The sequence below is a fragment of the Chelonoidis abingdonii genome, chromosome 4 (assembly GCF_003597395.2).
Source record: "Chelonoidis abingdonii isolate Lonesome George chromosome 4, CheloAbing_2.0, whole genome shotgun sequence".
NCBI lineage: Eukaryota > Metazoa > Chordata > Testudines > Testudinidae > Chelonoidis > Chelonoidis abingdonii.
In genome coordinates, this window is record NC_133772.1 from 122282467 (window position 1) to 122300290 (window position 17824).

A 17824-nucleotide genomic window follows, 5' to 3' on the forward strand; every position below is an offset into this window, starting at 1 on the left:
TGAAGTCAGGTGCTCTAAGTGAAGTCAGGTGCTCTAATTAATCTAAAGCAAACCTTCCTCCCTTGGCAGGGAATAAGGCCCCCTGCTAACACTCTTATGCTGCCCTCTGGCCGTGCTGTATCACAGGAGTTACATGCACAAATATTCCATTAGTTGTGAACTTAGCTGGCCACATCTTCCTTTGAAAATGTAGTCCCATATGTGTAGAAGAATTTGTTTTCTTTTGATCAACAAGTAGTTGGCATTTACATTCTCCACTGCAAAAATATTTAGTCAGCTTCAAAATCTCTTACTTTTATGGTTGCATATGTCATTATGGTAACATCATGTTAGTGGCACTGACTGCTTCCTGCCTCTCAGGTGCAGTCAGCTGTGACAAAAACACTGTGGCTGGTACCATGGCAGGCTATACCAGTGTGAGAGTAGGGAGAATTCTTCCACCCCAAGTATTAAACAGAAATTTAAAATTGCTTGAAGTAGGAAAAGAACCTCCATATACGTATGTATGATTACTTTAAAGGTCCAGTGACTCAAAACTACTTACAAGTCTGACCTCTCTACAGGATCTTACTTAGATAAGCAAAGCAAAGGTAGGCATGTACTTCATATGTATGGGAGCCAGAGTACAAGGGCAACTTATAACAACAACAATGATAATATTGCAGCTGGCTCTTTGCACTACGAATGAGAGTACTGTGGTAGCAGCAGTCTGTGCAACTATCATAATGTTAAACAGTAAGAGACATTTCCTACTCTTAAATGCAAAAGACAAGCTGAACTTTATAAGACAATCGCACTTACAAATCACAGTTATATATCTTTCTAGAGTTGTCCTTTTCTTAAACATTACAATTTAAGCTTTACCCATCAATAAGTGTCCTTTCTGACTCAGACAGATTGAGGGGACATTCAAGGTGGCAAAAAATTGACTACTGGAAATTATCTATTTAGGAGACTATGCAATTTCTGGAAATGTTCTGCATCAAGACTGTTTCAAATAGGAAGAATGATGATAGCAATACTAATATTTATGAACTATCATATTAACAATAAGTTTTTTCAGCTAAATAGAAGTAGTGAAAATATTTTCATTAGTTTTAAAAATAAATGACCAAAATACTCATTTTTATAATTTACTGCAATACATGAAAGCACTTAGTGCTTTTGAAAATTTCACCCTTTGATTCAATATAAGTAGGGAAAAAGTTTCAGATTCATTATACAAAGTGAAAAGATTACCCCTGGGAGAATTCTGCAATTCAAAAATTGTAAATGCTGTACACAATATTTTACAATTCTGCAAAATTCTGCCTATTTTATTGTCATAATAATACAATATACAGTAAAAGCTATTTTATCCAGCATGTTGAGGGAATGAGGAGTGCCAGTAAGTGAAAAATGACGGTTAACTAAGACGGAGCGGTGCTGGGGCATGAGAGCGGGCGCGGAACGTGGGCTGTGGGAGGGATTTTGGCTGTAGGAGGGGGCTGGGGGCATGGGAAGGGGTGCTGGATCCAGGGGCGGCTCCCTGCAAGCATCGACCTGTCCCATCTTTTTGTAAGCAGAGGCGAGGCAGGCGGCTGTGTGTGCTGCCTCTGTCCGCAGGCACTGCACCGCAGCTCCCACTGGCCATGGTTCCCAGCCAATGGCAGCTGCAGAGACAGTGCTCGGTGTGGCGCCTGCGGGCAGAGGCAGCACACAAAACCGCCTGCCATGCCTCATGTAGGAGCAGCTGGGACAGGTTGTCGCTTGTGGGGATCTGCCCAAGGTGAGCAGCCCCTCGAGCCAACACCCCAAACACCCCCTTCCGCATTCCAAGCCCCCTCCCACATCCAAACTCCGTCCTAGAGCCCACACTCCGCACCCCTTCTTGTGCCCCAACCCCCTGCTAGCCCCACGTCATCCAGACTATACGCTGACATTTCAATTAAGATCAGAAATGCCAGTCTATAGAGCTTTCCGGTTGATGAAATGTCTCATAAAACAGCTTTTACTGTAATCACACCAGTTTAAATTATTTTTGGCCATTTATTTCAAAATACCTGTCAGCAAGTATGTCTGTCACAATACAGACAATAAAAGATTCAAGAAATGTTTTTTGACAAATAGATTCCTTGCTTGGAATATTAAGACAGAACTCGGAGTAATAATTCATTTAAACTACAGTACAGAACCGTACAAGCAGTGCAAAGACTTGGGGGAGTCAGGGGTAATGGAGGAGCCAAGGTAGGGGGAAGTAATTGCTGGGAAGGAGCCTGGGTATGAACTTGAAGGGTTGCTGGGTATGGGTGGGAAAAGTATGGATCAGGTTTTTTGGGGGTGCAGGGAGGGATTGTTAGGGCGTGTCCCCCATGCAGACCCTGGCTGATGTCTAGCCTCTCGCATTCAGTCAGGCACATCTGCCCCAGCGCCCATGTTTCCCTGCTCCCCCATGTGTCCTTGCACCCCCTGTCCCTCGACCCCAACTCAGACACCCACTCCCCGCATCCCCACGTGTCCCCGCATTCCTGTCCCGTCCCCACGTGTCCATGTACCCCCACCCCGTCCCCGTAACTGTACCCCCACTTAGCTACCCCCTGTGGTGCTACACCCCTCTCCCCATGTGTCCATGCACCCACTCAGCCACACCCTTTCCCTCCTGTAGCTCTGCACCCCCTCCACTCAGGTGGCCCTGTGCCTCCACTCCCATTCAGTTCCTGCTCCAGTCTGTCCTCCCTCACTAGGCCTTATGAGCACTGTCTGACCCCTCAGCAGCCCCATGCTGTCTGTCTCCCAGGTGGGGCAGTTAGGGGCAGGGGGTCGTGGGAGGGGGTAGTCAGGGGACAAGGAGCAGAGGGCAGTTGGATGGGTTGGAGGTTCTGAAGGGGGGAGTCAGGTGGCGGGAGCCAGGCTGTTTGGGGAGGCACAGCCTTCCCTACCTGGCCCTCCATACAATTGCACAAGCCCGATGTGGCCCGCAAGCCAAAAAGTTTGCCCACCCCTGGAATAGGTACATGTATCTAATTTTTGGTTTTCATGATTACAACAAAAACTACTTGAATTTTCAAATTTGCTTGTCTGAATGGCAGCAGTTGCTGTAACACCTGTTCACACTGATGTGATGCCAAGTGAACGGCCTGGTTTTGGGAACAGACTCTACCTCTCCTCCCTAAAACTAAAGGAAGGGCAGGTTCAGCTCAGAGACAATGCACTTAGTCTCAAAAGGAAAGAGGAACTCAGAATCATAATACACTCACAGCTCTTCCTGCTGGCTCCCTGTCAGAGTAGCAATAGCTTTAGTTCCAGAAGGAACTGCTCATGCAGTTTCGTAACAGGAAATGAGACAAAATGTGCTCTAAAGACAAATGATAGAAGTGACAATTTTTTTTTTAAAACAGCTGTTTAACTTACCATAGATTCACTAATCAGCAACAACAATAGGGCTTCTTCTGTGTTTTCTTGAGGACAAAAAATGCTGTCAAAAACAAAAACTTTCATATTTATTAAAATACAAGTAGAGCATATTACCCTTCAGAATGGTGTACATAACATCAAATGTTCCTCTGATTATTAGTATATTTTTAATATTCAGAAAAAATGAAAATCTCTATACATATTAGAATTTTAGTTTCAATGATTAGTTTTATTTCAATACTTTGATTTGCCTTTAAAAAAATAAGTTGGCAAAACAGAATGAACAGAAGCACCAGACTGATCAGAGTTGAAAACAAACAGGCCAAATATCACAAATACCATGTAATTTTGACAGCTGTAAAAAAAGGCAGTATTCACAATTAAACAAACCTCCCACTCTACTTGTAAGTGTGCATGAACTGCAACCATTCATGAATAGCAACAAGGGCATATTAAAATGGATTTTCCCTCAGTTTACAAGAATAGGATATTGATTACATTTTAGCAATGTTTGGACCCCGCTTGCATTATCTCTGCATTAGATATATTTAAGATTCCTCTTACTGATGCTGTACTGTACAGCTCACTATTAAAACCAAAAGCAACTACAGTTTCTGCGTTTTCTGTGGACCATCACTCTCATCACTTCCTAAGCACTTAAAACGTTTATTTCCAATTACTTAATTCTGAAGGCCCCTGCCAACCTATGCAACAGACTGCAGAAAGCAGTTATCCAAACACATTCTACGAGGCCACAACTGCCCTCTGGTGAGGGTAGAGAAGTAAGTGAGGGTAGAGAAGTAAAATCTGTACCAGGTACAGAGCTAGGACCCTCCCACTCTCTCAAAGCAAAGGGAAACCAGGCATCAAATTGTGACCCAGCCAGAATTTGGTCTCTGGTCTGTTCCTGGAGTAGAACATCTATATTCTGCTCTTTACTCAGTGCTTGTGGTTACTCTACAATCAAGCTCTTACTAATGAGCTAAATTTCTCTCACCGCTACTAGATACTGCCTTATAGGTATTATGGAATTTGCCTAAACTATACTGAATTACTGAGAGGGAACTAAGGATTGTCTAAGATTTAGACATTTTTTATTTCTTAAAGATGCCTCAAATTTAACAGGAAAAATTTACCATGAAACCGTGAAATCATTTTAGACAAATAGCAGGTTTGATCTCAAGAATAGTGCCTCTCCTCCACCCCCACTTTTTTTTAATAGATGGGCTATTATCAATGCAAGTTGATCTCCACGTCTATTTTTAGACATTAAAGTAATGGTACAAAATCATTTCCAAGACCAACTATTTTTTATGTAATAAAGAAGTTTCAACACATAGTTAAGGCTGCTGGCACTACCAAAAGCTGCCAGAAATAAATAGAATTAACGCATCTGTTAAGAAACTTGGCTTCTTTATTGCTTTAAAGAAACACTTCAGAGAGGTGATATACAAACCTATAAATATTTTAGGTATTTCTTTAAAAAGCTGACAGAAGAACTAAATGGGTTCCACTCACAGAAGTCCATAGTGCTAAATGAAACAACTAAACAATAAAAAAATAAATAAAAAGGTGAGTTTTGAGATGTTAGAGCCTGAAGGCAAATATTTTAAGCTACACCCACAGTGTTAACGTGTATCTATTGATTCCCTCTCCAGTTTAATTAGATGATGGTTACTTACCTGTAACTGGAGGTTCTTTGAGATGTGTGAACCTATGTGTATTACACATGTGGGTACAAGGACACAGGCAGTATAGATATTTGCAATATTGTCATTCCAAAGACTGAGTCTGTAGAAGAAGTTTGGACTAAAGTATAATGCTTTGTGGAAGTGTTACAACTGTCCAGTATAGGTACTTGGAGAAATGCTACTGAAATTGCCTGTGCCCGAAAGAATGGTCTCTCACTCCATCCAGGGGAGGGAGATGGGCTAACCGATAGCAAAGGAGGATACATCCAGAAATCCACTTAGAAATCTCTCTGAGCAGATATTGCTTGTCCCTCATGCTCACTCTCCTACAACTACAAATAACACTGCTCTACAGCCAAAATGCTTCTGAAATAAATGTAGTCAAACTTTACTAATTCTGGGTCACTGAGAACGAAAATGATGCTTAAAATTGTTGATTGGCTCTAGTCTAGCTGTTAGCGCCAGAACTACACAGGAAATCTCCTGGCAGTGATTGTAGGTTTCCATTTCCGATCTCTCTCTTTCAAAAGGATCTTGACCCATTCTTCTTCATGGAAGGTGATCTGTAGCCTGCAACAACATCGATGGTGGTGTGATGGCAGCCCTCAACATCGTTCACGATCCAGATGAGTGGAGACTGTTCACTGATTCATCGAAGACGAGTCTTAAAGCTGTTTTGCTGTATAATGGCAATGTTTTGCCATCAATTCCAGTTGGTCATGCAGTCCATACGAAGGAACCTATGACAACATGAAACAACTTTTGAGGTGCATAAACTATGACCAACATCACAGTGGCAGCTTGTGGCGATTTGAAGGTTGTTGCTCTCTTGCTTGGTCTGCAGACTGGATACACAAAGTACTGCTGTTTTCTCCGCGAATGGGATAGTGTGCAAGAGATTCCCACTACATCAAGAAAGATGGCCACTCCGACAGTCATTGGAGCCTGGGAGGAAAAGTGTTCAGCATCCACCATTTTGTTGAATCAAGGAAGATTTTGTTACCACCCTCTTACACATCAAGCTGGGTCTGATGAAGAACTTTGTCAAGGCCATTGACAAAACACAATCAGCTTTCAAGTACCTCCGTGGAAATTTTCCAAGGTTAAGTGAAGATAAGATAAAGGAAGGTGTCTTTGTTGGTCCTCAGATTTGTGAACTTCTTCGAGATGATGTATTTGACCATGCACTGCGTGGCAAGGAAAAGACGGCACGAAAGCCTCCAGTTAGTGACAATAAATTTTTCTCGGAAACAACAAGGCAGACAACTACAGGTTGTTGGTGGAAAACCTCCTGAAGGCATACAAAAGCCTTGGTTGCAACATGTCACTGAAGATACATTTTTTGCACTAGATCCCACCGAACTGCGGAGCATGAGCGACGCAGCACGGCCGAGCGATCTTCACAGGACGATTGAGAAACGATTATGAGGGCAAATGGAGCCATCCCCCTTTAATGCTTGCAGGATCATTGCTGACGTGACAAGAGAGTGCTCCATTTATGAAACAAGAAAACAAGCAAGAGTGTCCGAGTAGATCACTGAAAGGATAAACGTCATGTCACAATAGTTTTTTTGCCTTTGTTTCATAATAATTTTTATTTTATATCCTTTTGCTACTTTTAAAGTCGTTACATAAACAGGACAGCGTGAAATATCATCATTGCACAAAAAACACCATAAAACGACAGTATTTGATTAAACGACTAGGTCCAAGTTTATGATTGTAAACTCTTACTATGCTACACAATTATACATAGACATAAAATGTAAAAACTTAAATATCTTAGAAACAGTAGCCAATCAGTTGTTTTAATTGTCATATTTGAATTCAGCACATCAAAATACATAATAAATACCACATTTTATCTCTGAAGCAGACGACATCTCAAAAATTGTAGACCAGTGTTATCAGGTGACTAAAAATAGAACAGCCATCTACCAGTGGGTGGAGAGCACTGATTGCTGCTAAGTAGACCTGAAGAGAGCTAACAGAAAGGCCCAGTGTCTTGAGAGTGAGGAGATTATCTAAAATAGCAGGAATACCTGCTATCTCTGGAGATAACTGGTTTTGTTGCACCAAGGTAGAGAAATGCCACCATTTAGCTTGATGGAATTTCTAATGGAGTCTTCTCTTAAGATCAGTCTGAATGGACTCCAAACATGCTCTATGTCTAAGACCCATCCAAATACCAAGATGTGAGGCAAAAAGAGTCTGGGTTGGAATATCTGATACCACTGTTCTCCTGCATTATCAGAGCTAGAAGATGCTGGATGCTAATGGGATAACTGGTTAACTTTCATAGGAGATCCAGAATCAGAACTCTGTGAAAAAGGTGAGTGCATTGAGAATGACTCATGTTTTATTGTGATGAATCCAGACGAGATGCGATAAATCGATCCCCAATACATAGAACACTACCCGCCAATCCGGTGGGTAGTATAGACGTACCCTCAGTGTGTTTATCCTATTTGTTTGCATGTATTATTTCTATATCTGGAGTTAGGAGAATAAAATATAAATGTGTATCTCTGATGTAAACATATTAAGTGAAGACCATCAAGGATGCTCCAGAAACAATCAGTTGTAAATGGCCATACTTACTTGAAAGCCTTCCTGTGTATGTGTGGGCCAGCCCATGAGGAATGGAGACTAGGGGTTTTACAGTGACATGTCACCGGATAATGAAATCCATCTTAAATCTGGTTCTTATCCATTTAGAAGGAGGGGTGGGGACTGAGAGAGACAAAAGACTTCCGCCTTGTGCCAAAGCTATAAAACGGGGGAGTGAGGGAAAGAGCAGGACAAAAGGGGATATTACTCATGAGAAAACCTCTGATTAACACCTAAGATGTCTGCTGGATCTAACAAAGACTGTACCGGGGGAAAGGATTGGGCCCAGATTAGGAAGGAGTCTAGTCTATGAAAGAAGCGTACTGGAACATCTTTGGGGGTGAGATATTACCTGTAATCAGTTTCTTAATGTATTAGGCTTAGACTTGTGTGTTTTATTTTTATTTTGCTTTGTGACTAACTTTGTTCTGGCTGTTATTACTTGAAACCACTTAAATCTTACCTTTAATACTTAATAAAATCACTTTTGTTTATTGATAAACCCAGAGTAAGTGATTAAAACGTGGCGGAGCAAACAGCTGTGCATATCTCTCCCCTTGATACTGAGGTGGAACACATCTTATTGCCTCTCAGTGTAAGAGGGATTTTGCCTCTGTCATAAACAGATAGTAGAAGTTAATAGAACAGAAGTACTTTATATCTCTTGACTGTAAAGGGTTAACAAGTTCAGTAAGCCTGGCTGTCACCTGACTGGAGGACCAATCAGGGGACAGGATACTTTCAAATCTTGAGGAAGGGAAGTTTTTGTGTGTGCTGCTAGAATTTGGTGGTTGTTCTCTCTGGGTGTTCAGAGGGACCAGACGTGCAACCAGGTTTCTCTCCAATCTCTCCGATACAGGCTCTTATAAGTTCAGAATAGTAAGTACTAGGTAGATAAGGAGAGTTAGGCTTATGTTTTCTTTATTTGCAAATGTGTATTTGGCTGGGAGGATTTTAATTTGTACTTGTATACTTAGGCTGGGAGGGTATCCCCAGTGTCTATAGCTGAAAGACCCTGTACCTAATCCATCTTAAATTTACAAAGATAATTTTTACTGTTTCTCTCTCTTTAATTAAAAGCTTTTCTTGTTTAAGACTAATTTTTTCTTTTTTTTATTCTGGTTGAGACCCAGGGGTGGATTGGATTCACCAGGAATGTGGGGAAAGAAGGAAGGGGGAAGAAAGGCTAATTCTACTGTGTTAGGTATTACTGTTCTCTCAGGGAGTCTGGAGGGGAGAGAGAAGGAGGAGAAGTGTGCATTCTCCTCTGTTTAAGATGCAAGGAGTTTGAATCACAGTAATCTTCCAGGTAACCAGGGAGGAAGCCTAGGGGGGAAGAGGCAACGATGAGGAAATGGTTTACTTCCTTGTGTTAAGATCCAGAGGGTCTGGGTCTTGGTTCCCGGCAGGTTTGGGGGGGGGACGAGAGTGTACATGGCACTGGAATTCCTGGTTGGTGGCAGAGCTACAAGTACTAAGCTGGTAATTGAGCTTAGAGGAATTCATGCTGGTACCTCATCTTTTGGACGCTAAGGTTCAGAGTGGGGATTTATACCATGACAGCCTCCCATTGAAAAAACACCTTGTGAGAGCAGTCCCCGAAGTGGGACTGGGAAGGAGAGGAACTCCACAAAGCATCCCTGATGGATAATCTCCAACTGCCCTTTATGATCAACCTCCAGTTATGGGCAAAGAGTGAGAGACAGCACCCAAAAATAATGGGAGGAAGAGGTTGGTGGCTTCAGTGGTGGTAGGCAGGTCTTGACTAGTATGTCAAAAATAGCCGTTGGCAGGTGTTTGAGAGTGAGAAAAGGCTGTGGCACTGGAGGGCGTTATGAAGCAAGGCCTCTGAATGTTCTGTTTCCACAGAGGCTTGGCTGGGCACTGGTAATAAGGTGTATGAGGAGGGGGCGATTTTAGTCTATAAGATTGTCTCTAGTGTTTCCTCCTGGGTGTTGAGTATAAATCACCAAGTAATGCACAGTTAATCTCCAGTCCTTTAATGAATAAAGGGACTCTCCATTTCTTTCATTAAAGAGATTTGACTCAAAGGGGAGGGCTGCACTAGGAAACCCTTATGATTGCAGACAAGAGTCACTACTCTTGACCAAGCCAGTGGGCAGACTTGTGGAAGCTGTGTCAGTCACATCCACCGTGGCCTGGAGAGTTGTTTTTGCTACTGGCCCTTCCCTCACCTAAGAGAGACTGAAACTGGGTTCTGTCCTTTGTGGGATGCTTGTCAATGAAGCTCATATGCCTGGAATAGTTGTTAGAGTCATATTTCGCTAACAGAACCTGGTAGTTATGACACAAAACTGCAAGCATGGGGAAGAGAAGGGAAGACTTTCCTCCCCAGGAGGTCCAGTCCCTTAAAGCCCTTATCTGCTGGGATAGCCCTTTGATAGTATGTCTGAGCCTTTTCTGTAGGCACTGTACCATTAGTAAGTTGGGGAGAAGGGTTAGAGAGTAAAAATTCAGTTCCTTTGTCAGGAACAAAATATTGCCTCTCAGCAATTTTTGGCATAGGGGCACAGGATGCTGCAGTGTGCCATACTGCTCTGGCTGGTTCTAGTATGGCCTTATTAATTGGAAGAGACACCTTACTTGGTCCCTTAGGTTATAAGATATCCGGAAGCCAGCGCTGAGGGTCCTGGACCTCCTCTTGTGGAATCTGGAGGTCACTAGGAACTCTCTGTAGTAGTTCCTGGTACTGCCAATGGTAATCCAGTAGAGATGGCAAGGAAGGACTAATCACTTCATACAAGCATGATGAGGAGACACCTGTCGAAATCTGTGGATTCGGGTCAACCTCTTCCTCCTTGTACACTGACAGACCCAGTTGGCAGGAGGGAAAAGAGCAGTACAATTCTTGAGAAGTGTCCAGGCATCTGCCATAAGGATCCCACAGACCCCAATAAAGCCAAAAAAAAAAGGTACCAACCAGCTGGAGGGGACGCTAAGGGAATCAGTACGGCAATCTGGGGGTGAGGGGGTGGTAATACCCTAAGGAACAAGGAGCATGACTCCTTGATTGTCTGCAGTGTGCATGTAGCCACGTTGGTCCCAGGATACTGAAGAAGAGCTCTGTGTGGCTTGAAAGCTTGTTTCTCTCACCAAAAGAAGTTGGTCCAATAAAAGATATTACCTCGCCCATCTCGGATTTCCTTGAATATCTGTCAGGGCTCCTCTGTCTCTGCAGATATACCAGAGCATCTAGTACAGGGGTGGGCAAACTACGGCCCATGGGCCGCATCCAGCCCATTGGACCTTTTAATCCGCCCCTCAAGCTCCCGCCGGGGATCAGGGTTGGGAGCTTTCCCTGCTCCGGTGCTCCAGCTGGGGAGCGGGGTCAGAGGCTTGCCTTGCTCCACTCTGCGCGGCATGGCTCCCAGAAGCAGGGGCAGCCAGGGAGCTCCGCACGATGCCCCTGCCCCAAGCACTGGCTCTGCAGCTCCCATTGGCTGGGATCCCAGCACAGAGCACCTTCCTGCACCCCAAACCCCTCATCCCTAAACCCATCCCCGAGTCTGCACCTCCAACTTAGGTTTTGGATGCTCCACTCCAAGGCACATGCCTGGAGGGACACTAGCAATGTGCAGGGGAATCTCCCTGACCCTGATCAGACAGGGACCTCATAGCTTTCTGTATTAGGTGGTTCCCTAGGGGAAGCCCCTGAGTTTCTTGAGTTCTGGGTGGGAAAGAGTGACAGATACCGCATTTTGCAGAGATATTCACCTCATCCAGATAGCAGAGGTAGCATTGACGTTCATCGCTGATGGAAGAGGAGTGAAGTCAAGAGACGCGATTCCGGGACTTTGGGCATAGTCCTGGATCCATGGTGGTGTTCCCCAACAGGGGAGAAGAAAACACACTATAGTAAGCATAATATGACTTTTAATTGACTATTAAGCTAGGAAATAGAACTATTTACAAATGTCTTTACAGACTGTACAATGAGCTGAAGGAGGACACAGGATTCTGACTCAGGCCACATGGTGGTAAAAAGGAACTGGAAAGGCGTCGACCTGCACTGTCTCATATATTCTCAGTCAAGAGCACAAGGAGCTCTACTGTGCACATGCAGGCCAACAAACACTGTTTGGAAGAATTTCCAGACTCCCTCACAGAGTTCCACCACAACTTCAAATCTCCATTAAACTCTCTCTGGAACACTCTCACACTAGCATCAACTTCCTGGATACCATGCTTCAACAATGGAACATGACAGACAACTATATACAAGAAACCCACAGAACACCACGCATACCTTCAGAGATACAGTAATCGCACACCAAGAAATCTGTTATCTACTGCCAGGCACTCAGATACCACAGAAAATACTCTGAGGAGAAAGTCTGGGATATACACTTTAGCACACACAAAACTGCCTTCACCAAACAAGGACACTCCACCACAGAAGTATATCACATCATGGAATAGGCCACCCAGACATCCCAAGAGAACCTGCTTCAGTACAGAAATAAAACTCTGTCTGACCACATACCCCTAGTTGTCAGCTACCATACTACACTGGAATCCATAGCGGGCATCTTCAAACTACAACCCATACTCAACGGGGGGACCCCACCCTAAAAAAAATCTTTCCTGAATCCCCACATCTGGCCTTTAAACAACTCCCTAATCTCTCCAGGCTCATCATCAGAAGCAAGTTCACCACAGACCAGGACACACCAACTCAAAGCAAGACCAGAACAACAGATGCAAAACCTGCAGGCATATCTCCACTGCTACAACAATCAACACCCTCCCTCCACCAACACACTTTTCAAGATCCTTGGATTCTACCCATGTCTATTACAGCATGCGGTATATCTCATCCAGCGCACTAAATGTCCCAACAACAATCATGTGGGTGACACCAGACAATCACTATGCTCTCAAACGAACTCACGTGGGAGACAAAAACACCCTGTCACCTGTGACTGAACATTTTTCACAAAGGGATCATGCTATATCTGACCTATCAGTCCTCATCCTCAAAGGAAACCCGCAAAGGACTTTCAAAAGATAAGCCTGGGAACTTAAATCCATTACTATAATAGACACTAAAAATCATGGACTGAACAGAGACACTGGATTTATGGCTTATTAAAACTATCTGTAACCCACTGACCCCTCTTTTTGTCCTATAACTAATGAGGTGTTAACGGGACATTCTACTTTGAATGGTCCCTTATAATATGCGCTCACTACTTATGCTAAACAATCTGTTCCACTTTGCATTTTGCTGTGATATTGGCAGTACCTTCCCAGACCTGAGGAAGAGCTCTGTGTGGCTTGAAAGCCTGTCTCTCTCTCCAACAGAAGTTGGTCCAATAAAAGATCTCTCTCACATCCACCTTGTCTCTATCATACTGTGGCTAGGAAATTTTCACGGGTCTATCAGATAATTGACATTATTTGCAAGTGGACAGTCACCTTAAAATGAAAAATTTTCATATATGTTTTATTAGTTTCTGGAAGAGTTTGTGTGATTACCTCTCTTCCAAACAAAAATATCCTTTTAACAAGCTAAATTTCAGACTTCACTTCATGGATAATAAATTGCAAGCAATCAGACTATTTTAATTGGTCTTCTGCCACCAGGAGATGACATATAAAGATACTAGTACACACTAATCTTGTTAGAAGCTACTCATTTTTGATTTTGCTAGAAAGCAGCAAAACCTTTTACACTCCCTTGTAGTCTAAATTGTCCACCTGACCTTACAGTCTAGTCATTTTCCCAATACAGCAAGTTGCAAATTGCATTTTCATGATATACTGCATCTACGTAGTGTGGAACGTAATACTTCATGGGAACAGCAGACCTCTTTTAGGATAGAAGCTGGAAAACCAAAGCCTGGTACCAGATTTAGATCTGGTTATGCTTTAGATCCTTTTAACTTGTAAAGTTAATAAATTATGTCTGAATATTAGGTAGAGTACAAAACACTATCTTAAGTCTAGAATAAGCAGTTGGAGGTTGACTGTACTTCAAGTTACAGTCTGTATCAGGGGTTGGCAACCTTTCAGAAGTGATGTGCTGAGTCTTCATTCATTCACTCTAATTTAAGGTTTCACGTGCCAGTAATACATGCTAACGCTCTCAGAAGGTCTCTTTCTATAAGTCTAATATATATAATTAAACTATTGTTATATGTAAAGTAAATTAGGTTTTTAAAGTGTTTAAGAAGCTTCACTTAAAATTAAATAAAACGCAGAGCCCTCCGGACCAGTAGGCAGGACCCAGGCAGTGTGAGTGCCACTGAAAATCAGCTCTCGTGCCACCTTCGCCACCCGTGCCATAGGTTGCCTACCCCTGGTCTATATATACACTGTGAAGTCCAGTCAATAAGTCTGACATTTGTGAAAAAAATTGCACTTGTGGCTTAGAACTTGAGGGTAGAGCCAAGTCAGAGTCCATCAACAAATGGTCTATTGTAGAATATAACTCTCAACCCAAAGCTTAAAAAGGAGACAAATTATGGAAAACATTAATTCCCTAAAGAATAAGCTTTAGCAGTGAAGAAGGGAACAGAGGCTCTTTCTAGGAAACAATTGCATGAATCTAAGGAGTCATCAGAAATATCACTTGAGAGAGTTAGTAAACCAATGTCAAAGATATATTCTTAAAACTTCCTCACGCAGAATATTAGGGAAAAATATTTAAAGTAGCAGAATTCATATTCTGTAGAAATGGTTACCCTTGTCTTCACATAGCTCCTACTTCGGCATTTCCTTTCTAGAATATAAGATATTCTTAACGCTTAATAAGCAAGTTTATTGTGACATGCAAGGCACCAAACTGACTGACTGAATTGTATGCCATTATAGACAGTTCAAATGTGACACCCAGGATTCATAAAAAGACCTTACTTTACCAGCAATCTCAAAGTTTGAACAAATTTTAAAAAATGGTGAAAAATCAAGGCAGAGCTGAAAATAATTGCACTGATACAGGAAACTGCTCTAAGGCACTGACTGAAGCAGCCTGCATCTTTTCCTAACCTCAAAATTAGTTTTGGAGCACATGCATACCAAAGTCAAAGAGGAATCAGTAGTAATATTTTGCAGTTACACAGCACTGATAATCTCCAAAGAACATTACAATCATCAATTTATATATTAACCAATCCTCAGAATTCCCCAAGAAGCATGTTTCACCTTCATTTTTAAAATAGGGAAACAGAGGTAGACGCATTTAAAGACCTAATTTTCAAGAATATACATAACTGAGTTTGCAAAAGCATGTGCAATTAACGCCTGAGTTGCAAATGCAATTACCTTGAGTATTTGTATTTACAAATTACTAGTTACATGCATAACTAACCAACTGTGTATTCACTTAATAATCTAATTTGTATGGGGAATTGAAATAACTGTGTTTGCAAACTAGGTATGCAACTATATTTCTGTAATTTCAGGTCTCACTTGTAATCTTGGGAGCAGTGTCTGCTTAAATCATCAGCGATCATGTTTTGAGTGCCTGGAATGCAAGTGGCTGAGATGAGGATGTGATTGGCTATACACCAGTTCCATCGCTTTAGCGCTTTGGCACAAATAGGGGGGAAGGGATCTTACCCCCCATCTTGAAGATTTATGTAGAACATACAGACTATATTGTCTGTCATGACTTTGGTAGACTGACCCTTGATTAAGTGAAGGAAGTGGATACAGGCATTCCTGACTTCCCTTATTTCCAAGAAGTTGATGTGGAGAAGGGACTTCTGAGAGGACCATTTGCGTTGACTGGTGTGTCTTCTGAGGTGTGCTCCCCATCCCACAAGGGATGCTTCTGAAGTTCTAGTTACAGTAGTGAAAGGGAATTTCTTCACAAACTTTGTATGGGTACTTCCACCAATTGAGTGAGTCTAGCTCCTGACCAGGACCAGACACCAGTTTATCAAGACTGTGCGTGTTCAAAATGTAGCCTGTTCTGAGCTATCCCTGGAAGCAATGAAGATGTAACCTGGCACGTGTTACAAAAGCGTAAGCTGCAATATGGCCTAACAGAGGATTTATTGCAGACATCCAAAGACTTTTATGAAACTTGGAAATAAGGTTTGTCAGTCCCACAAACCAGTGAGCTGGAAGCTAAAGTTCTGGACTTGATGGCATGCACAGAAACCCATATGAAATCTCTCTGCTGAACTCAAGTCAAAGGGGACTTTTCACTATTGAGTTGTAGTCCCTACTTGTGGAACAGGGACATAGTTGCCTTTACTGCAAAGAAAATCCCACTGTATGACTAGGCCTTAAGGAGCCAAATCATCGAGATGGGGGGAGATGATTTTTCCCATTCAACCTAGGTGAGTGGCCATCACTACAAGGACTTTCAAGAATACCCTTGAGGAAAAGGATAGAATGAAGAGGAGCACTTAATACTGGAAGTCATCCTGGCCAATCATAAAATGAAGGTGCCTGTTCTGAGAGGAATGTATTGCAATTAAAAGGAAACGGCCTAAATATTCAGTGCCACAAACCAGTCCCTAGAATTTAATGATGGAATTATAGCTAGAAGAGTTACTATCCTGAATTTTTGCATTTTTACAAAAGTGATGGTTAGTATCCGAGATGCAAAATTGGTCTCCATTCTCCATTTCTTTTGGGGACCAGAAAATACTTGGAACAGAATCACTTCCCCTTGTGCTGGACCAGAACTGATTCTATGGCTCCTGCACACATGACAGAGAGGAATTCCTGTCTCAGCAACTCCTGTATGTGAGATGGGTCCCTGAGAAGGAACGGGAAAGGAGGGTGGGATGGAGGAACAGAAGTAAAATCGCTGGAGTAATTCAATGTTATACCTTCCAAAATCCATTTGTTGGCTACTATCTGCTCCCATGAAGGTCAAAAGCAGAAGAGATTGTCTCCAAAGGGTGGGTAGACTGATGCAGTTGAAGATGCTGATAAAGGGGAACTTTGCCACCCTCAACTGAACCATCAAAATTGCTGTTTCATTGAGGATGAGGGCTGGGTGGTAGTAGTGGATGTGGTAGGCGGCCTCTCTTTCTGATTTCTTGGTCTCTTTTGGGATGGCTTGGTAGACTTATGGAAAACAGGAAGTTGGGCCTGGCGAGATCTCTGAACCACCTGTTATCCACTCAATTTTCTTTTGTTCACAGATGTGTAGATCCCAAGAGACAGGAGTATAGCCCTTAAATTCTTCAAAGTGTGCAAGGATTCATCTGTGGATTCACCGAAGAGCATAAATCTGTCAAAAAGAAGGTATTCTACAGTATGTTGGATCCCCCTGGGAAATCCTGATAGTTGCAGCCAAGATGCTTGACACACAATAACAGCAGTGGAAAGAGAGCAGGCTGCAGTGTTGGCTGCATCTTGTCCTTGCTAGGAGCTGAACTTCTCCTGTGATTGCCTGAAATTTTTCCCATGGTTCGAGAGGGAGATGCTCAGTAAAAGCATTATATTTGTAATTATACTTTACTATCAGAGCTGGGCAATTCATAACCCCTAAATCACAGCATCACGGAGGAGTAGCTCTTACAACCAAAGAGGTCCAAGCACTTTTAGCCCTTATCGTAAGGTGCTGTTTGCCATGCTTGTTGATGGCTTCCATATACAAAGAATTAGGCGAAAGATGTGTAAATAAAAACTCATTGTTTTGCTGGGATGTAACACTTTGTCAGCTAGTCTGCATGTAAGCAGTACCGTGGCAGGAGTCTGACAGATTGTCTGATGGATTCAAGCAGAGCCTTGTTCACCAGCAAGGCCGCTCAACCAAAAGTTGTCAGGTGGTGAGCACTCCGGGGGGGCTTTGGAGTGAATTGTTAATCCATTTATTAAGTTCTTGAAGCTATTTAAAATCATCTGCATAAGAAGGTGAGGGAGGCAGCACAGCCTCACATGGTGAAGGTGAGGAGACATTAGTTTGTGGTGTTACCTCCTATCATAAGCATCTTTCCCAAATCTGGACCTTAGCGTCCAAAAATCTGGGTGCCTGCATGAACCCCTCTAAGCTTAATTTCCAGCTTAGATCTGATTTCGCTGCCACCATCCAAAAATTCCAGGGTTTTGGCTCCCTCTGGTCTCCCCAAAACCTTCCCTGGAGAGACCCCAAGACTCAGAGACTCTGAGTCTCACAACAAAGGGAAATAACCCACTTCCCT

At 42.7% G+C, this 17824-nt stretch overlaps 1 protein-coding gene across 5 annotated transcripts in view; it reads right to left on the bottom strand.

The window, feature by feature from the left end:
- Window positions 1-17824, bottom strand: part of TTC7B (tetratricopeptide repeat domain 7B) — a 336047-nt gene that overhangs the window by 190728 nt on the left and 127495 nt on the right. For all 5 annotated transcript variants that reach the window (XM_032766516.2, XM_032766515.2, XM_075065637.1 and 2 more), the window contains one exon: window positions 3391-3454. In XM_032766516.2, the coding sequence (XP_032622407.1) occupies window positions 3391-3454 (64 nt within the window). The remainder of the gene's footprint in view (window positions 1-3390; window positions 3455-17824) is intronic.